This window comes from Lampris incognitus, chromosome 2 (genome assembly GCF_029633865.1).
Source record: "Lampris incognitus isolate fLamInc1 chromosome 2, fLamInc1.hap2, whole genome shotgun sequence".
NCBI classification, from domain to species: Eukaryota; Metazoa; Chordata; class Actinopteri; order Lampriformes; family Lampridae; genus Lampris; species Lampris incognitus.
In genome coordinates, this window is record NC_079212.1 from 138,592,006 (window position 1) to 138,612,640 (window position 20,635).

A 20,635-nucleotide genomic window follows, 5' to 3' on the forward strand; every position below is an offset into this window, starting at 1 on the left:
GTTTCCAGCAGGACTCTCTAACTACCAGCTGTTAACTGAGTGTGAATTTGACTGGACTGAGTGCTAAAATGGGGAGTGACGCAGCTATAGCGTGAACGGGGCCATTGAGAGGCCTAAGAGCTAACATGGACAGGAAAGACTTACCTTGCCTGATGACTTGATGCCTTTACAGAGGACTGCGGCCATGATGGATAAACTCAGCAGCAGACAGAGGGCAAGATGCCAGACAACCGGCCCTGTTTCATCAAACCCACTGGATCGCTGCAGCACCACACGACTATGGAAGGGGTGGGGTGGAGCCAGGGAAAAAGAGAGACAGAGATGTATGTATTCAAAGAGGTGGCGATTGTTTGAGTATTTGGTTGTTTGCATATATGAGCGATTCTTACTCCCAGTACTGCTCAGTGGGGCTCTGTCCTGGAATGGTGATGATATGGGATGGAGGACAGGTGCCATTTTCTTGAGTCCAGTTGGACGCTGGCGGAATAGTTACATTGCACTTCACTAAGAAGAGAGAGAAGGCGAGTAAGTCAGTTAGCAGAGACTTCAGTTTACAGGGTAGGCACGGACAGGCATAAATATCTCAAAGAACCACATTATTATCTTAACTTAAAAGATGAATACACTTCGAGCCGACTTTCAGGGATAAGCGTTCATAGGGTATGTCTGTGATACAGCACGGAAATGTTGACAGGGATATTTAAAGTGAACTGCGCTGCTTGGTGTTGGCGCATATTACAGAGTGCAGTTGAAGCAACGCTGTGTCATTGTGTAATTTAATAAATTCTTAAGATCTTCAAATATCAATTTACTAAGATCTGGTGTGTGTGTGTGTACACAACAAACTGACCTCTGGCACATCAACACACTAGTACTTAATTCCACTGCTATCGCCTCAAATGGTTTGGTGCGACATGCTCGGGCAGTATTGTCGCAATACCAGCAAATCAGACGCGATCCTGTCTTTGCACACAGGAAACGGTGCTCGCCATGACGCGCAATAAAAATAAATGAGGGATTTTAGATGGTTTTTCTTCAGAAATGGCCCACACTGCATACACAATGCTGCAACCTCTGCCACCGACAAGCCATTGCCAAAGGAGAAAAAAAACGAGGTTGCAAAATATGTGTGGTCCATTGCTGAAGAAAAGAAGAAAAAAAAACATCTAAAATCCTGCGTCCATTTTCATCATGCCTCGTAAAGAGTGCCGTTTCCTGTGCATGAGGAAACAATCACATCTCGCTCACTAAATTGATAAATTATACAATCATGGGAGCCTTCAAGCACGGGCTTACCGGGCCCCAGGCTCCAACTGAGGACCAGGGGCCTCACAAAATATGTTTCTCCAGGCAGGATGTCGGAGTATTTTAACCCGCTTGGTGATGCGTTTTTATGTGTAAAAAAAGAAAAAAAGAATCAAACTGGGCTTGCTTACAAGGTGGGATGTGTGAACATGTTATCTCGCTCTGTGATGCTGTTTTCACACTTACAAAATGAATAGAACTCTGTTCGTTAACAAGGTGGGCTGTCGGAACATGTTAATACGCTCGGTGATGCAGTTTTCCAAGTACAAAATGAATCGAACCGGGGTGGTTTACAAGAGGTCGGGATGTCGGAGCATTTTAACCAGCTTGGTGATACAGCCTCACGCCTAAAAATGAATTGAACTGGTCTTGTTTACAAGCGGGATGTTGGAGCACGTTCACATACTTGGTGACATGCTTTTACGCACAGAACCAGGATTCTTTATAGGGGTGAGGGGGGGGGCTCTAAAATGTCCGTAGCCTCGGGGCCCAAAGTAATGCTGAGGTGCCTATGTATACAATGATACAATGTTGCTTTAACCCAGTGGTGTTCAGACTACATTACTACTGTAACTGGTTATTTACTTGCCCGGGGCGGGATTCGATACGAACTGTACTGCACCACAAGGCGACATCACTAACCGCTCAGCTAAAGGGTCAGACCCGTTAGCTAGGGGCTAACGGGTCTTATTAGTAGTTTACACTACACTGCGGCTCTTTCAAGTCGCCAATTTTGTGTTTTCTAACGCTTTTTAATCAAATATTTCAGCAGATGTTGTCTGAGACACTTCCGCAGTAACGTCCTTCTTGTTTAAATTTGTTTCTGATTTTTTCCCTTTTTCTCCCAATTTAGTGGCCAATCGATCCCTATTTTAATTCAAACACCCGCCCTCGTACTGCGTGCCTTCGCCAACTGCATCTCTCCGGCCGGCAGTCTCGAAGGAGACGCCTCCCCACTTCCGGGACAAGGCGACTCCAGGCCGAACCACTGTTTTTTTCCGACACACCCAGAGACGCATTCAAGTGACGAACACAAGCCGACTCCGCCCCCCTCCCGAAGACGGCGCTGCCAAGATTGCTGCTTCATCGAGTCCGGCCATAGTCGGATCTGACGAGACCGGGGCGCGAACCCCGCTCCCCAGTGGGCAACTGCATCGACACAGAGCCGATGCTTAGACCGCTACGCCACCGCGGACTGTAACGTCCTTCTTCAATGGTATTTGGACCGCATTCTTGCTACAAACGGAAAAGTTTTTCCTTTGCGTTTTAAAAAAGCTCCGCGTTCACACGACATCGTTTTGAATACGAGCCGCATGCACACGGTTCCGCAAAAAACCACTGGAAACGCTGCAGTACGCATGCCAGGCCAGTAGTTGGCGGTGAAACTTGGTAGTAGAGAGCTCTTCCGGTGGACCCCCAAACCGCCACGCGCCTGCGCACGAACGCTTTCATCTCAGAGCGGTGGGTAAACAAACACGATGGCGAGTGTACGCTCGAAAACAGATAGTTTTGTCTGGACGGACGATGGAGGACGAAGTTCTTCGCCCTGGGCAACGAGGGAGGCTTTGGACATACGAAAGTTGCCCATCCATTCATTCCCCCAAGTCTTAACCAAAAGCGTCCGTTGGTTGCCCTCCGTCGACGTATAGGTGGATTGAGAATTTGGCGCACGTAAATAATGCGTCTCCGCTGATCACAGTAATGGTGCAGCAAATCTACACGTTGCTGGAGGAGCGTTAACAAACTTAGCGGAGATAATAGCGCAAACACAGCTCAGTAATCCGCCATTGTTAATGTTGTCTTCTTCCACGTCGCCTTCTTCGTCCTCTTCTTCTTGTTTATTGGCGGTTGGCAAACAACGAAATGCTGCATTACCGCCACCAGCTGGTATGGAGTGTGGATCAGAATGTCTTATTATTTTTGCTACCCCCCCCCAAAAAAATTCAAATCTTCTTAATTATTATTAAATCAATTACTCTAAGAAACTGAAACAAGATTTATAACATTCAGTAGAGTTCTTCTGTAGAATATCTACTAAATCGAAATTGTATTTCTATTTTTCTGAGACTTTCCGTCAGACGCCTTCTTTCTGCCTCATATTTCTGGCAATACATCATAACATGCTCTAATGTTTCTTCTTGCCCACAGTAGTCACATCTGCCTGTATTGTGTTTGCCCGTTTTGAAAAGTGTACTGTTTAGTCCAGTGTGTCCAAATCTGAGTCTTGAAATTATTCTCATCTCTCCTGTTCCTTCCTGAACGTTGTCTTCTTACTCGCGCACGGCTATTTGACTGAAAACGTAATACGCATGTGCGAAGTGGAGCCGTGACGTCACCGTTTTTCACAGGAACCGGTTTTGCCAGACTACACGGCGACGCTGGAGTTGCGTTTTCAAAAGATTTCACTCTGTGATAGTCGGTGGATTCCATCAAAGCATGATTCAGTTTCCAGCAGTAACATTAATAATCCAAGTTCCCAATAAGAGCAACCTATGACCCTACTAAGGTTGGGTGGGGAGGCATATTTTTGTAATGTGTTTCTATCAACAACAAAAAAATATATATTACATATAAAGTCAATGTGGCTTCTGAGTTGGCAAAGTCTGAGTACCGCTGCTGTCTACTACTACTACCTTTGGCTGCTCCTGTTAGGGGTCGCCACAGCGGATCATCCGTTTCCATTTCTTCCTGTCTTCTGCGTCTTCCTCCGTTACACCAGCCACCTGCATGTCTTCCCTCACCACATCCATAAACCTCCTCTTTGGCCTTCCTCTTCTCCTCTTCCCTGGCAGCTCCATATTCAGCATCCTTCTCCCAATATACTCAGCATCTCTCCTCCACACATGTCCAAGCCATCTCAATCTTGCCTCTCTTGCTTTGTCTCCAAACCGTCCAACCTGAGCGGTCCCTCTAATATAATCATTGCTAATCCTGTCCTTCTTCGTTACTCCCAGTGAAAATCTTAGCATCTTCAACTCTGCCACCTCCAGCTCCGCCTCCTGTCTTTTCGTCAGTGCCACTGTCTCCAAACCACACAACATAGCTGGTCTCACAACCATCTTGTAAACTTTCCCTTTAACTCTTTCTGGTACCCTTCTGTCGCAAATCACTCCTGACACTCTTCTCCACCCACTCCAACCTGCCTGCACTCTCTTTTTCACCTCTCTACTGCACTCCCCGTTACTTTGGACAGTTGACCCCAAGTATTTAAACTCAAATGCCTTCGTCAGCTCCACTCCTTGCATCCTGACCATTCCACTGTCCTCTCTCTCATTCACGCATAGGTATTCCGTCTTGCTCCTACTGACTTTCATTCCTCTTCTCTCCAGTGCATACCTCCACCTCTCCAGGCTCTCCTCCTCAACCTGCACCCTACTGTTGCTACAGATCACAATTTCACCCGCAAACATCATCGTCCATGGAGACTCCTGCCTGATCTTGTCCGTCAACCTGTCCATCACCATTGCAAACAAGAAAGGGCTCAGAGCCGATCCTTGATGTAATCCCACCTCCACCTTGAACCCATCTGTCATTCCAACCGCACACCTCACCATGGTCACACTTCCCTCATACATATCCTGCACCACTCCTACATACTTCTCTGCAACTCCTGACTTCCTCATACAATACCACACCTCCTCTCTCGGCACTCTGTCATAAGCTTTCTCTAAATCTACAAAGACACAATGCAACTCTTTCTGGCCTTCTCTATACTTCTCAATCAACATTCTCAAATCAAATATCGCATCTGTGGTGCTCTTTTGTGGCATGAACCCATACTGCTGCTCGCTGATCATCACCTCTCCTCTTAACCTAGCTTCTATTACTCTTTCCCAAATCTTCATGCTGTGGCTGATCAACTTTATACCTCTGTAGTTGTTACAGTTCTGCACATCGCCTTTGTTCTTGAAAATCGGTACCAGTATGCTTCTTCTCCACTCCTCAGGCATCCTCTCACTTTCCAGGATTGTGTTAAACAATCTAGTTAAAAACTCCACTACCATCTCTCCTAAACATCTCCATGCCTCCATAGGTATGTCATCAGGACCAACTGCCTTTCTACTCTTCATCCTCTTTATAGCTGCCCTCACTCTTCCTTGCTAATCCGCTGAACTTCCTGATTCACTATCCCTACATCATCCAACCTTCTCTCTCTCTCATTTTCTTCATTCATCAGCCCCTCAAAGTATTCCTTCCACCTTCTTAGCACACTCTCCTCGCTTGTCAGCACATTTCCATCTCTACCCTTGATCGCCCTAACGTGCTGCACATCCTTTGCAGCTTGGTCCCTCTGTCTAGCCAATCGGTACAAGTCCTTTTCTCCTTCCTTAGTGTCTAATCTGTCATACAACTCACCATACGCCTTTTCCTTTGCCTTTGCCACCTCTCTCTTTGCTTTACGCTGCATCTCCTTGTACTCCTGTCTACTTTCTTCATCTCTCTTACTATCCCACTTCTTCTTTGCCAACCTTTTCCTCTGTATAATTTGCTGTACTTCCTCATTCCACCACTAAGTCTCCTTGTCTTCCTTCCTCTGTCCTGATGACACACCAAGTACCTTCCGAGCTGTCTCCCTCACTATTTCTGCAGTGGTTGTCCAGCCATCTGGCAACTCTTCTACCACCCAGTGCCTGTCTTAACTCCTGCCTGAACTCCACACAACAGTCTTCCTTCTTCAACTTCCACCATTTGATCTTCGGCTGTGTCTTCACTCGCTTCCTCTTCTTGGTCTCCAAAGTCATCCTACAGACCACCATCTGATGCTGCCTAGCTACGTTCTCCCCTGTCACCACCTTGCAGTCTCCAATCCCTTTTAGAAGGCGCCTTCTACATAAGATATAGTCCACCTGTGTGCACTTTCCTCCACTCTTGTATGTCACCCTGTGTTCTCCCTCTTCTTGAAATATGTATTCACCACAGCCATTTCCATCCTTTTCGCAAAATCGACCACCATCTGTCCTTCCACATTTCTCTTCTTGACTCCATACCTTCCCATCACCTCCTCATCACTTCTGTTCCCTTCACCAACATGTCCATTGAAGTCCGCTCCAATCACCACTCTCTCCTCCTTGGGTACCCTCTCCACCATGTCGTCCAACTCACTCCAGAATTCTTCTTTTTCATCCATCTCACACCCAACTTGCGGGGCATATGCGCTGATAACATTCAGCAATAAACCTTCAATTTCCAGCTTCATACTCATCACTCTGTCTGACACACTCTTCACCTCCAGCACGCTCTTGACATACTCTTCCTTCAGAATTACCCCTACCCCATTACTCCTCCCATTCACACCATGGTAGAAGAGTTTGAACCCACCTCTGATACTCCTGGCCTTACTCCCCTTCCACCTGGTCTCTTGCACACACAGTATGCCTACCTTTCTTCTTTCCATCATGTCAGCCAGCTCTCTCCCTTTACCAGTCATAGTGCCAACATTCAAAGTTCCAACTCTCACCTCCACATGCCTACCCTTCCTCCTCTCTAGCTGCCTCTGGACATGCTTTCCCCCTCTCCTTCTCCTTCACCCAGCAGTAGCATAGTTTCCATCGACACCCTGCTGGTTAACAGTACCGGTGGCGGTCGTTGGTAACCCGGGCCTCAACCGATCCGGTATGTAAGTCTTATTTATGATCCGCATATTTGATTTGGCAAAGATTTTACACCGGATGCCCTTCCTGACACAACCCTCCCCATTTGTCCGGGCTTGGGACCGGCACTAAGGATGCACTGGCTTGTGCATCCTCAGTGGTTGGGTTCGAGTACCGCTGCTGTAATCATTCAAAACAATGACAAATTAACTCTTCTGTAGTCATTAGCTCGCTCTGTCTAATAATTGCTCAGTAGCAGGGCTTCACGGGAGGTCAAACACATCCTAAATACAGAATCCACTCCTGAACATTTGACTCACATCGTATATCACACAGAAGATTTTTAAAAAGTGGTTTAGGGATGGAGAAAGGAATGTTAGGTTAGCATAGGTAATAAAGTTATACTGAACCTATTGGTGTGGAGCTGCAGTTACTGTCGGCCCAACTGAGACAACTGCTCCATGGTAGAGGAAACTGGAAGGATGCAAACATGTAGTATAAACTGTAGGCAATGATGACGCCATAGTAAATGGCAATCAGTGAGTTCATCATCACCATGCCAACACCGGTACCTGCAGAAAGAGAAGTCATGTCACACAGGGATGAGGCGTGTTACACATTGCATGAAACTACTACTACTACTACTACTTTCTGCTGCTCCCGTTAGGGGGCGCCACAGCCGATCATCCGTTTCCATTTCTTCCTGTCTTCTGCGACTGCCTCTGTCACACCAGCCACCTGTATGGCCTCCCTCACCACATCCATAAACCTCCTCTTTGGCCTTCCTCTTCTCCTCTTCCCTGGCAGCTCCATATTCAGTATCCTTCTCCCAATATACCCAGCATCTCTCCTCCACACATGTCCAAACCATCTCAATCTTGCCTCTCTTGTTTTGTCTCCAAACCGTCCAACCTGAGCGGTCCCTCTAACATAATCGTTCCTAATCCTGTCCTTCTTCATCACTCCCAGTGAAAATCTTAGCATCTTCAACTCTGCCACCTCCAGCTCCACCTCCTGTCTTTACGTCTGGGCCACTGTCTCCAAACCATATAACATAGCTGGTCTCACAACCATCCTGTAAACCTTCCCTTTAACTCTTTCTGGTACTCTTCTGTCGCAAATCACTCCTGACACTCTTCTCCACCCACTCCACCCTGCCTGCACTCTCTTCTTCACCTCTCTACTTCACTCCCCGTTACTTATGACAGTTGCCCCAAGTATTTAAACTCATATGCCTTCGTATCCTCCATTCCTTGCATCCTCACCATTCCGCTGTCCTCCCTCTCACTCACGCATAGGTATTCCGTTTTGCTCCTACTGACTTTCATACCTCTTCTCTCCAGTGCATACCGCCACCTCTCCAGGCTCTCCTCAACCTGCACCCTACTCTCGCTACAGATCACAATGTCATCCGCGAACATCATTGTCCATGGAGACTCCTGCCTGATCTTGTCCGTCAACCTGCCCATCACCATTGCAAACAAGAAAGGGCTCAGAGCCGATCCTTGATGTAATCCCACCTCCACCTTGAACCCATCTGTCATTCCAACCGCACACCTCACCATTGTCACACTTCCTCATACATATCCTGCATCACTCCTACATACTTCTCTGCAACTCCCGACTTCCTCATACAATACCACACCTCCTCTCTCGGTACCCTGTCATATGCTTTCTCTAAATCTACAAAGACACAATGCAACTCTTTCTGGCCTTCTCTATACTTCTCAATCAACATTCTCAAAGCACACATTGCATGAAACTGATGTGTGTAAAGATGACTGGAACATGAAGAACAGGTAACTTTATTAATGCTGACTGACTCTTGTGAAACAAGTGCAGACCGTCTGACACTGTATTCATGGTGGAAACATATTCTAAATACAAGAACAAGATTGTGGGAGTTGTGCAAATATTTGTGGGTGAGGTTTATAACTCATTGTTAAAACTGTCATATCCCAATAAAACAACTGTCAAGAGTGTTGGACAAGTGTTGGTCCAAACCTGTGATCGGGGTTGGGAGGGTTACTTTATAAATGTATTCCGTTACAATTACAAATTACCTGTTGAAAAATGTATTCAGCAACTTACTCTAAGTATCACAATAATAAATTAATGTAATGTGATTACTTTCAGTTACTTTTTTTATATTTCTCCCTTTTTCTCCCCAACTGTACCCGCCCAATCACCCCACTCTTCCGAGCCGTCCTGATTGCTGCTCCACCCCCTCTGCAGATCCAGGGAGGGCTGCAGACTACAACATGCCTCCTCCGATACATGTGGAGTCGCCAGCCGCTTCTTTTCACCTGACAGTGAGGTGTTTCACCAGGGGGACGTAGCGTGTGGGAGGATCACGCTATTCCCCCCAGTTCTCCCTTCCCCCCGGACAGGTGCCCCGACCGACCAGAGGAGGCGCTAGTGCAGCAACCAGGGCACATACCCGCATCCGGTTTTCTACCTGCAGACACGGCCAATTGTGTCTGTAGGGACGCCCGACCAAGCCGGAGGTAACACAGGGATTCGAACCGGCGATCCCCGTGTTGGTAGGCAACGGAATAGACCGCCACGCCACCTGGACGCCCACTTTCAGGTACTTTTGAAATACCTCAATGCTAAATATGAAAAAAAGACAAAAGATATCAATAACATGACTTTTACTTAAGTGCATTTTGTAAGACAACAAAATAATGGAGTGATGAAGCGTATCTGTCAATAAACATCGTATCCAGATGAACCGATTCAACCTTCTCTGATCTTCTCACCTGGCTTATTGAGCATGCATCAAGACACAACAAAATAATGTAGCCTTAGAAAGTACAATGAGCACACCAAGCTTTAAAGCATCAAAACCTGTAGCAAAATGGCAAACAGAGCATGCTGCTTTAGTGTAACGCATGGATTAAAGGCATCCACATCCACCCTGTTTTTTAGGCCTGCTACATGAATTAAGAGTACCCGAGGTGCTTTTTTAATCAACAAATCACGTCTCCACCTACTGAACTGTAAAAAAGAACATCATCAAGAAATTCAGCCAGTAGGCCTATGGACTCCAAACCCAAGTGTAGGCTATGTCTACACGTGGCCCACGTTTTCCCACATAAACACTCTTAATTTGTCCCGCATTTTCTCCCACAGACAAATTTGAGCAGCCCATCAGTAAGGTTGCCAAAAAAAAAAAAAAAAGGAACACTTAGCCCTCTCTCATCTTGGCTCCCACAACCACCTACCAAGGCCCCGTGTCCCCCACCTTAACGGAAAACGTTGCTTTTTTTTTTTAAAGATAAAAATTTCCTCGACTCTATGGTATGGGTTCAGAATGTGCCAGGCTTGAAAGCTTCATGTAAAGGGAAATACAGTAGGCAAGACAACTGCCTATAGTAAGTACAGCTAGTCAGTCATAGGCACAAATAGGGGGTATGCAATGAAGCGCATAGGGCAGGGTTCCCGAATTAGTTTTCCCAAGGGCCAAATTATGTCATGCCTGCCAAGCCAAGGGCCAAAACGTCCGGGGGGGTTTTCTTCCCATTGCGCCAACAAAAGTTGTTTTATGTGCAATTGTTGTTTGCTGCTGCTATTACAATTTTTTTTAAACTATTTTTATTAATCCCCGTGGGGCAGTTCGTTCTCTGCATTTAACCCATCCTAGCTGTGTAGCTAGGAGCAGTGGGCAGCCACCGTGCAGCACCCGCGGACCAACTCCAGTTCTTTCCATTGCTCCGGCCAGGGACACAGGCAGGAGTATTAACCCTAACATGCATGTCTTTTTGATGATTATTATTATTTTTATCATTGTCTTTATTATCACTGTTACCTAGTATTATTATTAGCAGTAGTAGTAGTGGTGATGGTAGTAGTAGGCCTGGGATTCTTAAAGCCTGTTTTGGAGGTCACTCAAGAAAAAAAAAAGCACTTTTGAAACATCTTGCTCTACAAGCCCTTTATGGGTGTCCTCATTCCCACATTTTTAAAACAAACAAACACACACACACACACACACACACACACACACACACACACATTACACATAAAATGTTCAGAGTCTTCTGCTGAATCGAACAGTAAAAAGGTCGAAGCAATCTAATCTCTACTTTTGATGCTATGACCCTCGGAGCAGCCAGGGGCACACGTCCCATCAGGGGATATTACCTTGGCACAACACGTGTCTTGTGAGGGCCGGTCTTTTTCTCCCAACCCTCTCACTCTCTCTCACTCTCATCATCAGCCGCTTCTCTGGGGTCGGGTCATGGTGGCAGCAAGCTAAGTAGGGCACTCCAGACATCCCTCTCCCCAGCAATACCCTCCAGCTCCTCCTGGGGGACCCCAAGGCGTTCCCAGGCCAGAATGGACATGCAGTCCCTCCAGCGAGTTCTGGGTCTACCTCGCGGTCTCCTCCCAGTTGGTCCTCCTGGACCAGTCTGTGCTGGTGGAAGTCAGCACGCCCCGGTCCCCACCTTTGCCTGCCACCCGGCCTGCATTGCACCCTACCCCACCCTACCCACCCGCGGGTGGTGGGTCCACAGGCTGGTGGCTCCATGTTGTTTTTTCAGGCTGGGCCCAACTGGGCCCAATGGGCCAAGGCCCAGCCACCAGACACTCACTGGCGGGCTCCCTCCCCAGGTCTGGCTCCAGTTGATTATACTTGTTGCAATTTGTGAATGATGTCTAAGTTCAAGGGTGCTGAGGTGGCTTTCTGTTGTCTACACTGATGAGCAGCTCAACACAGTGATGCAGATCAGTTCACTGTAATTTCTGTGGAAGAATGACAGTTGAATCGATTTTTAACATGAATTATAAACCTCACTAAAATAAGTTTGCAGTTCTCCCTCCAATGTGACCCTGGCATTATATAGCCAATAGGTCATCTTAGCTGCAGCGACACAGTTGGTGCAATCTGTAATAGCAGGTAGCAGTTGCCATCACAATTGACAGTATCGAGCACTTGGGAAGTTAGTAGCTAGCATTTGATAAAAGTATCTAGCACTCGTTGCCAAACAATGGATAGAAAGAGAAAACCCACAGCCGGCGGTGCAGAGAAGGTGCGCCAAAAAAGGAAAATGCTTTGCTGGCTGACACTGCAAAGTGTGCTAAGAGAAGGGATTTAGTTGAGCAGTTTGCAGGTGATGATGAGGACTTGGCGAAGAGGCAGAAACATCGAGGAGGAGTGAGCAGGGAGCAGCTGCTTCGTCATGCTTACAAACTATGCGTTGTGATCTAGCTAAATGAGCTAGCTAAAGAGCAACGTGTTTTTGTTAACGTTGCAGTTTCAATGCTAGACCCCATTGCAGGGTTGACCATTTCCAAGGTTTAACTAGTCAGCCTCAGCGCACAAACGTTTAGAGAAGTTTACGCTGAATTTCTCTAAAGTGTTTAACAAATTGTCAACTTCGACTATAAATGGGTAAATTTGATAATTTTCTAAACTACTCATCAATTCTTTTTTGCAACAAGAAAGGGGGAGGAGGGAGGGGAAGGGAGCAGGAACCAGCACAGAGCCAATTAGAGGTGCACTATTGAATGTTATTGTGTGATTGTGAAGTAAATTAGAGCACAATGCATCACTCATATGATCAGGTTGGACGACTTCATTCAAGTGCTTTGTGTGACTATGTAGTGTGAATATAGGGTGTTCCTGTGGATCGATTCTACTGGTTCTCATTTAGAAACACAAGACTTTTACTCTCTTGTACTTGTATAATGAGATGTAACAATAAAGGATATTGAATCTTGAGTTCTCTGTGATTAAACACCGTTGACTGTTTTGCAATATTTTAAATAATTCTGATAATAAAAGCAGGCTATTTAGTCAAATTAGGTGTTAGGTGATCATTACATTAATTCAACTTGGAATTTTTGCTTTCTGTACGCACAAACGTGGGGAGGAAAACCTTGGAAAATTAATCGTTTTACATATTAGCATAACACAAACATACAAATTAATGGATTTTTTTAATGAGTCGTTGATCGACAAATGTGTCAGTTCAAATTTGGTGTATCAAATTTGGGCCATTTGACAGCAAATTCTGCTTCTCTATTCTGACCAGTGAGGCACATTTGCATGGAGACTACCTTCAACTTAGTGGGTACAATGCCATCGATAACATCTGTAATTTTGGAATTGAAATTATCTAAAAGCTCATTGATTGAGAACCAAGAGAGGGTGGGTGTGGATGAGAAAGCCTGAATAAATATTTCACAGTGCTATGCCATTTTGTGATTAACTCTGTTTGAACATTTGTGTGTCCGGAGATAGTTTCCAAAGAAAACACAGGAATGATCGGAAAGAGCAACATCAGCCACCACAACCTTAAAAATATTCAGGACCTTGGAGATAATTAAGTCCAGAGTGTGCCCCTTGTTGTGAGTGGGCTCCATCACATGCTGAGTCAGTCCATAGTTATCAAGAACATAACACAGTTCTTTAGTTCCTCTGTCCTGGGGGTTGTCAACATGGATGGGCCAGTAATAACTATACAGTCAAAGTCAATACAGATTGTAGACAGCAGTTCACTTAAGTCATCAAAAATGTTTGCATTGTATTTAGGTGGCTATAGATATTTAGAAATATAGCACAAGAGGAGGAACTCAACTGAACAGCCACATATTCAAAAGAAGCAAAAAATGTCCATAAAACAGCTTCTTGCCTTGGAGTGAATCATCAAACAAAATGGCAACTCCAGCTCCTTTCTTTTGCTTTCTGGTTTGGCTCACAAAACTTAAGTTTGCAGGGGCTGACTCAATAAGAACAGTTGCCCAGTTATCTTGGTCTAACCAAGTTTCAGTTAAAAATATAAAATTGAGATTGTGCTTGATGATAAAATCATTGATTAAAAATGTTTTTTTCCTGCCAAAGACCTCATGGATTCTGGTGTACAACTGGAGTCAGATTACATAAAGCAGCTGTGTGCTTTGTGTACATTTTGTTCCTCCTGAAGCTGGTCAAAACAGGAATTGCAGACCTTGGAGCTGCTCCTCGCAGACTGAGACATGAGCTGGGGGCTGGGAATGATCCATGGTATTGTCTTTGTTGTCCTGGTTAGAAAAGATTGCTCTACTTTTCCCTGATTTTCCTGACACTTTCCAAATACCAGCAGTGGGGTGCTTGCTGGTGGCCATAGGTTAAGTTGGCCGTAAGTATGTGGACCCCCACTCTGTTTAAATGAACCCTGTCCATTCTGAAAGGGTGTTGTTGCTCCCAAAATAGATTGAAGTTGTCAGTGAAGCTGTTTTTGAGTAGTGCATGTGGAGGAAAGCCAGGTATTTGATGCCAGCAAGCGTAATATGTCATACATAGACTTGCGTTGGGTATTCATTTTTCAGACATGAGCGCACACAACTGTAGCACACAGGAAACCTTGTGAAGAGTAAACTATCAATTTGTTTATATCATAGGCTTTCATTTTCCATTTACCCTTTAAAACGTTAAGTGTACACATTGAAAACTATGAAATATGCATACTCACTCATTTCAAACTTATAGCATGCACAAACACACACACACAATTAAAAATATTTTTATTGGACCTACTTTAGATTCAATCTCAATGTAGTGACATATTTCATTGCCCCCCCCCCCCCCGCCTTTCCTCCCTGCAAACTCTCAGTGTATGGAGCTATGCCTGGTGGGGATCTGCACTCTACTGAGTGCGCTCTTCTAGTTGAGAACTTGAGCCTGCATATTTTGCCTCATATTATTTGCCTGCATGCCTGTGAAATGATTTTTAGATTTAGTTTGAGTAAGTTTCTATCCTTAAAGGTGCTATATACAATATCCAGCAGTAGCACCTCAGACCAAACAAAAAAATAAATCCATGTAATGTAATTATTAGCTTGCTAGCCACCCTGCTAACGCTGGCTACCTCGCACACACTAACATGCATGTGCAGCCGGACTGGCTTCCAAAATAAAGAACAGAGAAACTCGGATTTAAGAATATTACACGAGAGGACGTGCTTTACCGTCATTTTTGGCACAATAGTGATGCAGTCAGGACCGTATACATATCTGTGGTCAGGACCAAGGCGCTTGAGCCAAGTTCTGTAAGCATCACTGGAAAAAAGTTTTGCTAGCATTATCTCTATTTCCCTGGAAAACTATATGGGGTCTGACCAATACCTGGAAAACAGTAACGCCAGTAGACTGCTGTGTAATGAAACCTAGTTTACTACTCAAGCAAGTAGGCTGACCCTTGGTTAACAACGTAGAAACAGACGATATGTAGTCCCTGTTGAGTCTGCCAGCCAACTTGCGCCAATGCTTTCTAGAGATCGTGTGATTTCCCAAACAATAAATACCACTTATATAAACACAAAACTGCTTAGCTAGCTCAATCTTGCTGTAACTACGACATCTGCTGGAGAAAAATAAATAGTAGTACATCCGCAAACTTCACATGCATTTTTAAAGATTGACCGGGATTTCACTCCTACCTAAAACGACTATGGGCGGTCAAATTGACGGCCGGTTTTTAGACTCTATATTCTGTCAACATAAATACCCAATTGGGATATTAATGCATTGCATATGTTAGTATGTCTGTTAGGAAACGACTGACACCGAAATTAAAATTTTAACAGCTATAATACTATTTTTACACAATTTAAACTTCAGAGAGACATGGTCGAACTTGAATAGCAAAATTGAAAAAGTGAAAATATTAACCTGAAAAACCAAACGGAAAACACATATTGCTAATCCAACAAACGTAACAAGTCTATAAAACGTGAAATGTAAAAAAAGAACTGAAAATAAATATTGAAAGAGTCCCAAACAATGACCGGAACTTAAAAACTACTAGAACTTAAACTCTATATTCTGTGAAGATAAATACCCAGTTGAGATATTAATGCATTATATGACTGTTAACAAATTAACTTACACCAAAATTAACATTTTAACAACTTTAATACTATTTTTCAAACTATTTAAAATGTTCGCTGTCCAACGCCTGTAAATACTGCAACGCGTCGCTGGTAGTCATGGTGCGTCTGTAATGGCATCTGTACCCAGACATGTTGGCAATAATCAAAAATCGAGTTTAGACTACTTTGCTGCACTGGAGAACGCTAGTTTTTTCTAGGACAGAGCAATGAACTTCACGAAGGAAAAGATGTGACCAACACACGTCATAAATAGTGACATGACATGCGCGATCACGCGTAAATTACGTGCGGTCATTTTGACCGGTCATTGTAGATCTTATCATAACTTTGTTTTTGTGCAATTGATCTAAAACTCATTTTAATGCAAATATTGTGGCAGTATGCAATTTTAGAAGCATTCAGGGAGTGGCAGGTCTGTATCTTTTTTTTTCTTCCATAAAGTTATTAAACTTTGAAAATCCAAAACGGTGATAAAGACCATCATGGTCGTTCTAGCTAGTAGCGCTGATGGCGGAATAATATTTATAGTGATGAGGCACTTTTCATTTGCGTATGGCTAGGTGTGCTGTCATGCTGATTTGGTCATGTTCTAAATGTCTAGTTGACCTATCAGATTTCTTGGTCAGAACTACCTGTTGTAGAATACAACACACACACAGAGGGTGTGACTTCATTCTCTGCTTAGGATGCCATTACGCCACTATCTCTTTACATAGCAAATAGTTGTTTGCTTCTATATGTTCATAATCTCATATATAGCACCTTTAAGGAACCCTATATGATGGCAGTTGGGGATATGACAATATCTGGGTTGTGGACCAAGTTACAAATTCTTAAGGCCATTAAGGAGGCACCAGGTAACATTTTGCTTTAATCATTTTGGTTGCATAGTGTGATGGCTATGAGAAAATGACATGATTACCTTTCTAGTATTCTTGTTTTCAATATGCATTTTGTCTGCCATCTGGCACAAAGCTTCCTGGGAAATATAGATTGCCTCACAGCACATGTGACACAAACGGTGACAAATTAAAAGAAAAACCAATATAAAGTGTCTTAGTAAGGTGTTGGGCCACCACGAGCCTCCGGAACAGCTTCAATGCTCCTCGTCATAGATTCTACAAGTCTGAACTCTACTGGAGGGATGGAACACCATTCTTCCAGCAAATATTCCCTCATGTGGTGTTTTGATAATGATGGTGGAGAACATGAAATCTGGGTTGAGCTCTGGTGACTGTGAAGGCCATAGCATATGATTTACATCACTTTCAGTCATTAAACCATTCAGTGACCCCTTGTGCCCTGTGGATGGGGGCATTGTCATCCTGGAAGAGAGCACTCCCATCAGGATAGTAATGTTTCATCACAGGATGAAGATGATCACTCAGAATAACTTTGTATTGATTTGCAGTGACCCTTACCTCTAAGGGGACAAATGAACCCAAACCATGCCAGGAAAATACCCCCTGGACCCCCTCACTGTAGGGGTCAAGCATTCAGGTTTTTCCCTTTAATTTGTCACCCACTTGTACATAAGTATGACAAGTTTACTTTAACCCATCTGTGAACATAACTCCTCTTCTTCCATGATAGTCTTTTGAGCTATGGCTTGAAAAATAAATGCCTGTATCTTACTGCTACAGTATGAAGGAAAAAAGGTCCCTCAAACCGAAAAAGAAACTTGATACCACTGTGATGAGATCAACAGTTGTTCAAAGGGTTGGTGTTCAATAGCTGACCATTAGTTTACTGTTTAACTTAACACCCTCATTAAGATCAGTAACATTGTAAACCAAGGTCTTTTGAAGTACTCTGGTGGTCTTTTCACAGGTTTTACCACAGACTTACCTTGAAGTATTGGTACTGCCTTCCATACATTGATAGGACCTTGACTGCAGAACTGACCAAATGCACTCTCGAGGAAGAAAAGAGGAATGCCAGCAAGCATCAACATTATGAAATAGGGGATGAGAAAGGCACCTGGTTGCAAAGAGGAATTAGGGTAGACACAGAGATTATTCAAACTTTAACAATGGCGATTGATCTTCTTTTTTTTAAATTTATTTATTTATTTATTTTTAGTGGCAGTTTAATGCCAAATATCATTCTGCCACTTATAAGAAGCCAGACACTCACCTCCACCATTTTTATAGGCTAAATATGGGAATCTCCAGATATTACCCAGGCCTATGGCATATCCAATCATGGAGAGAGTGTATTCTTGCTTAGTGGTCCAGTTCCCACGCACAGTGTTCTCATCAGTATTCTCCTCATTGAAACCGGAGTCCTGCTTGGTGTACGTAAAAGAGTAGTAAAAGCTGGTCAGTGTCACTCCTCTGGTCTGGTAAATAAGATCTATTGTTCTCTTGTCTAAATTAAATACAGATTGAAAATAATTTGAGTTTCTGTCTATGATTCTTACACTCGTTTTGCTTGTGCATCTAAGATTTGAAAGTCCAGTCTGCAGCCATAATTCCAGTGCCCACGGTGCACATATTCTATCCATCCATTATCTTAACCACTTATCCTGCTCTCAGGGTCGCGGGGATGCTGGATTCTATTCCAGCAGTCATTGGGTGGCAGGCGGGGAGACACCCTGGCCAGGCCGCCAGGCCATCACAGGTCTCACACATACACATTCATTCCTAGGGACAATTTATTACGGCCAATTCACCTGACTTGCATGTCTTTGGACTGTGGGAGGAAACCGGAGCCCCCGGAGGAAACCTACGCAGACACGGGGAGAACATGCAAACGCCACAGAGAGGATGACCCCGGATGACCCACCAAGGTTGAACTACCCCAGGGCTCAAACCCAGGACCTTCTTGCTGTGAGGCAACCGCGCTATCCACTGCGCCACTGTGCCGCCTCTGTGCACATATTGACTCAGCTTGAACAGTAATCTGCTTGTTCTTGTCTTGTCTTGTCTTATGATGGTATTTCTGATATTGCTGGTAAATTTTAATTTTGTATACTTGATTTATATATGTTGGTTTTATCTAATAATTTTGTGTAAATATGGTCTACTGCCACACACTCATTACATAAAGGTTACCAGAGCCAGGGTTCATTTGGTAACGTGATCTTGTCACACACCAGCACAAAATTACACTTGAAACCAACTAATTGTAGCACACACTTGATGTGTACGATTTTTCAAAAATCTTCTTTAAGTTTGCTGTATATCTGAAAAGAATTACAATGTGTATGCAAGGGCGTGCCTGAGCCACAAGTGAACTTGGGGTCTCGTGGGAAGGGAAGGGGGGGTATCAAATTCTGCTTAGGGTCCCAAAAAGTCTCAAGCCAGACCTGTTTGTGTGAGTCCCATCCAGTGACTTCACGTGATGAAAGGTTTTTGTTTGGACTATTCTTGTGTTCATATTACATTTACATGAAGTACTCGTCTGGCAGACACTTTTATGCAAACCATTTACAAGAAAGTTAGTAAGCTAACTAGTAAATAAATCGAAGTGTTACCACATATGAGTATAAGAAGACAACTCATTGCCATTAAGAGCATAAAAATGTCCAGTGCAGATAGAGCGGGGACAAAATAGTTTAAATAAGGGCTTAATAGTAATTGGCGACACTAATAGTAAATAGTATTAGATGTCTCACAAAGCTGCAAAGTAATACAAAAGACCATTTAAAGATTAAGGTAGGACTGGAAAGGAAAATAAAAGTTTTAACGTGTATAGTTCGACTGATTTCTGGATGACACGTTGATCTTTGCTTGCATCAATTGGTCAACGTCAGTAATTTCGAGTTGTCCGGTGGTTTGGACGGGAGCTTCGCTCGCTAAATGCAAGCAGATGCCTCTACCGATGCTTTCGTGAGGGATTACACTATGCTGGTTTATGAGGCGTAATAGCTTAGTTTTAGACGGGATACTCGGCGATCCCATTTGAACATTCAGGGCACCTGCCACGCTTCTCCTGACTTGGGTTGTGTGTTCGAGTTTCAGCCTCGGGAGTTGTGCGCACTGAGTTTACATAAAGTCAGTTTGATTTTTGATCTTGAAACTGGACAGAGACTATTGGACTGTAGGAAATGGTTGCCAAATACATAGTCGACCTAAGACAATGTTGTCTATAAGCAGAGGAGCACACCTGACAGGAAACGCATCAGCTCTTTAATGGTCGTACATGGGAGCCAGGAAGGGTAAATGGCCTATTCATTATCCTTGTAGCTGCCCTCGATCTACTCATATATTTTCGTAATGTGTGTGTGTGTGGTGTTAGTGTGTGTGTGTTAGTTAGTGCAGATAGCGGGACCGAAAACTAAAGCATTTATAATCCTAATTCTTTTTGGAGGTGGTAGGTATTGTCTCAGAGAGTAAGGGAAAAATCCCGGAAAATTAAAATTATGCATAATTATGCATAAATATGCAAAATTATGCATTTTTCTAAAAATGGCTAAAAACCACTTTTCTCGGCATGTCAGATGACTCTGAGCATCTTTGATTTTTTCACCTATATAAAAAAAAAATTCTGGGACTTAGAAATGTTTCGGCATTATGCAAAATAGACGCATTTTTGCAAAAATGCACTTATGATCCTAATTTTTTTTGGAGGTGGTAGGTATTGTTCCAGAGGACCAGAAAAATAGCAGAAAATTAAGATAATTATAATAATTATGCACAATTATGCAAGATATGCATTTTCTAAAAATGGCTAAAAACCACTTTTCTCGGCATTTCAGATGATTCTGAGCATTTGGGGGGAGGGAGTTGGAGTGGGGGGGGGCGGTTAGCTGGCAGGATGAAGAGGAGGGAGATTTAGACGGGTGGATAACCAAACCGCTACATTGTAGCGGGGTTCTTCTAGTATCTTTAATAAAGTCGAAACGTGGAGATCAGC

At 43.9% G+C, this 20,635-nt stretch overlaps 1 protein-coding gene across 1 annotated transcript in view; it reads right to left on the reverse strand.

Annotated features, from left to right (window-relative positions):
* Nucleotides 1-20,635, reverse strand: part of slc6a14 (solute carrier family 6 member 14) — a 32,989-nt gene that overhangs the window by 8,247 nt on the left and 4,107 nt on the right. The window contains exons 2-6 of the mRNA XM_056301792.1: nucleotides 17,912-18,062; nucleotides 17,624-17,755; nucleotides 7,307-7,468; nucleotides 390-504; nucleotides 145-277 (exon numbers count right to left, since the gene is read on the reverse strand). Of these exons, the coding sequence (XP_056157767.1) occupies nucleotides 145-277; nucleotides 390-504; nucleotides 7,307-7,468; nucleotides 17,624-17,755; nucleotides 17,912-18,062 (693 nt within the window). The remainder of the gene's footprint in view (nucleotides 1-144; nucleotides 278-389; nucleotides 505-7,306; nucleotides 7,469-17,623; nucleotides 17,756-17,911; nucleotides 18,063-20,635) is intronic.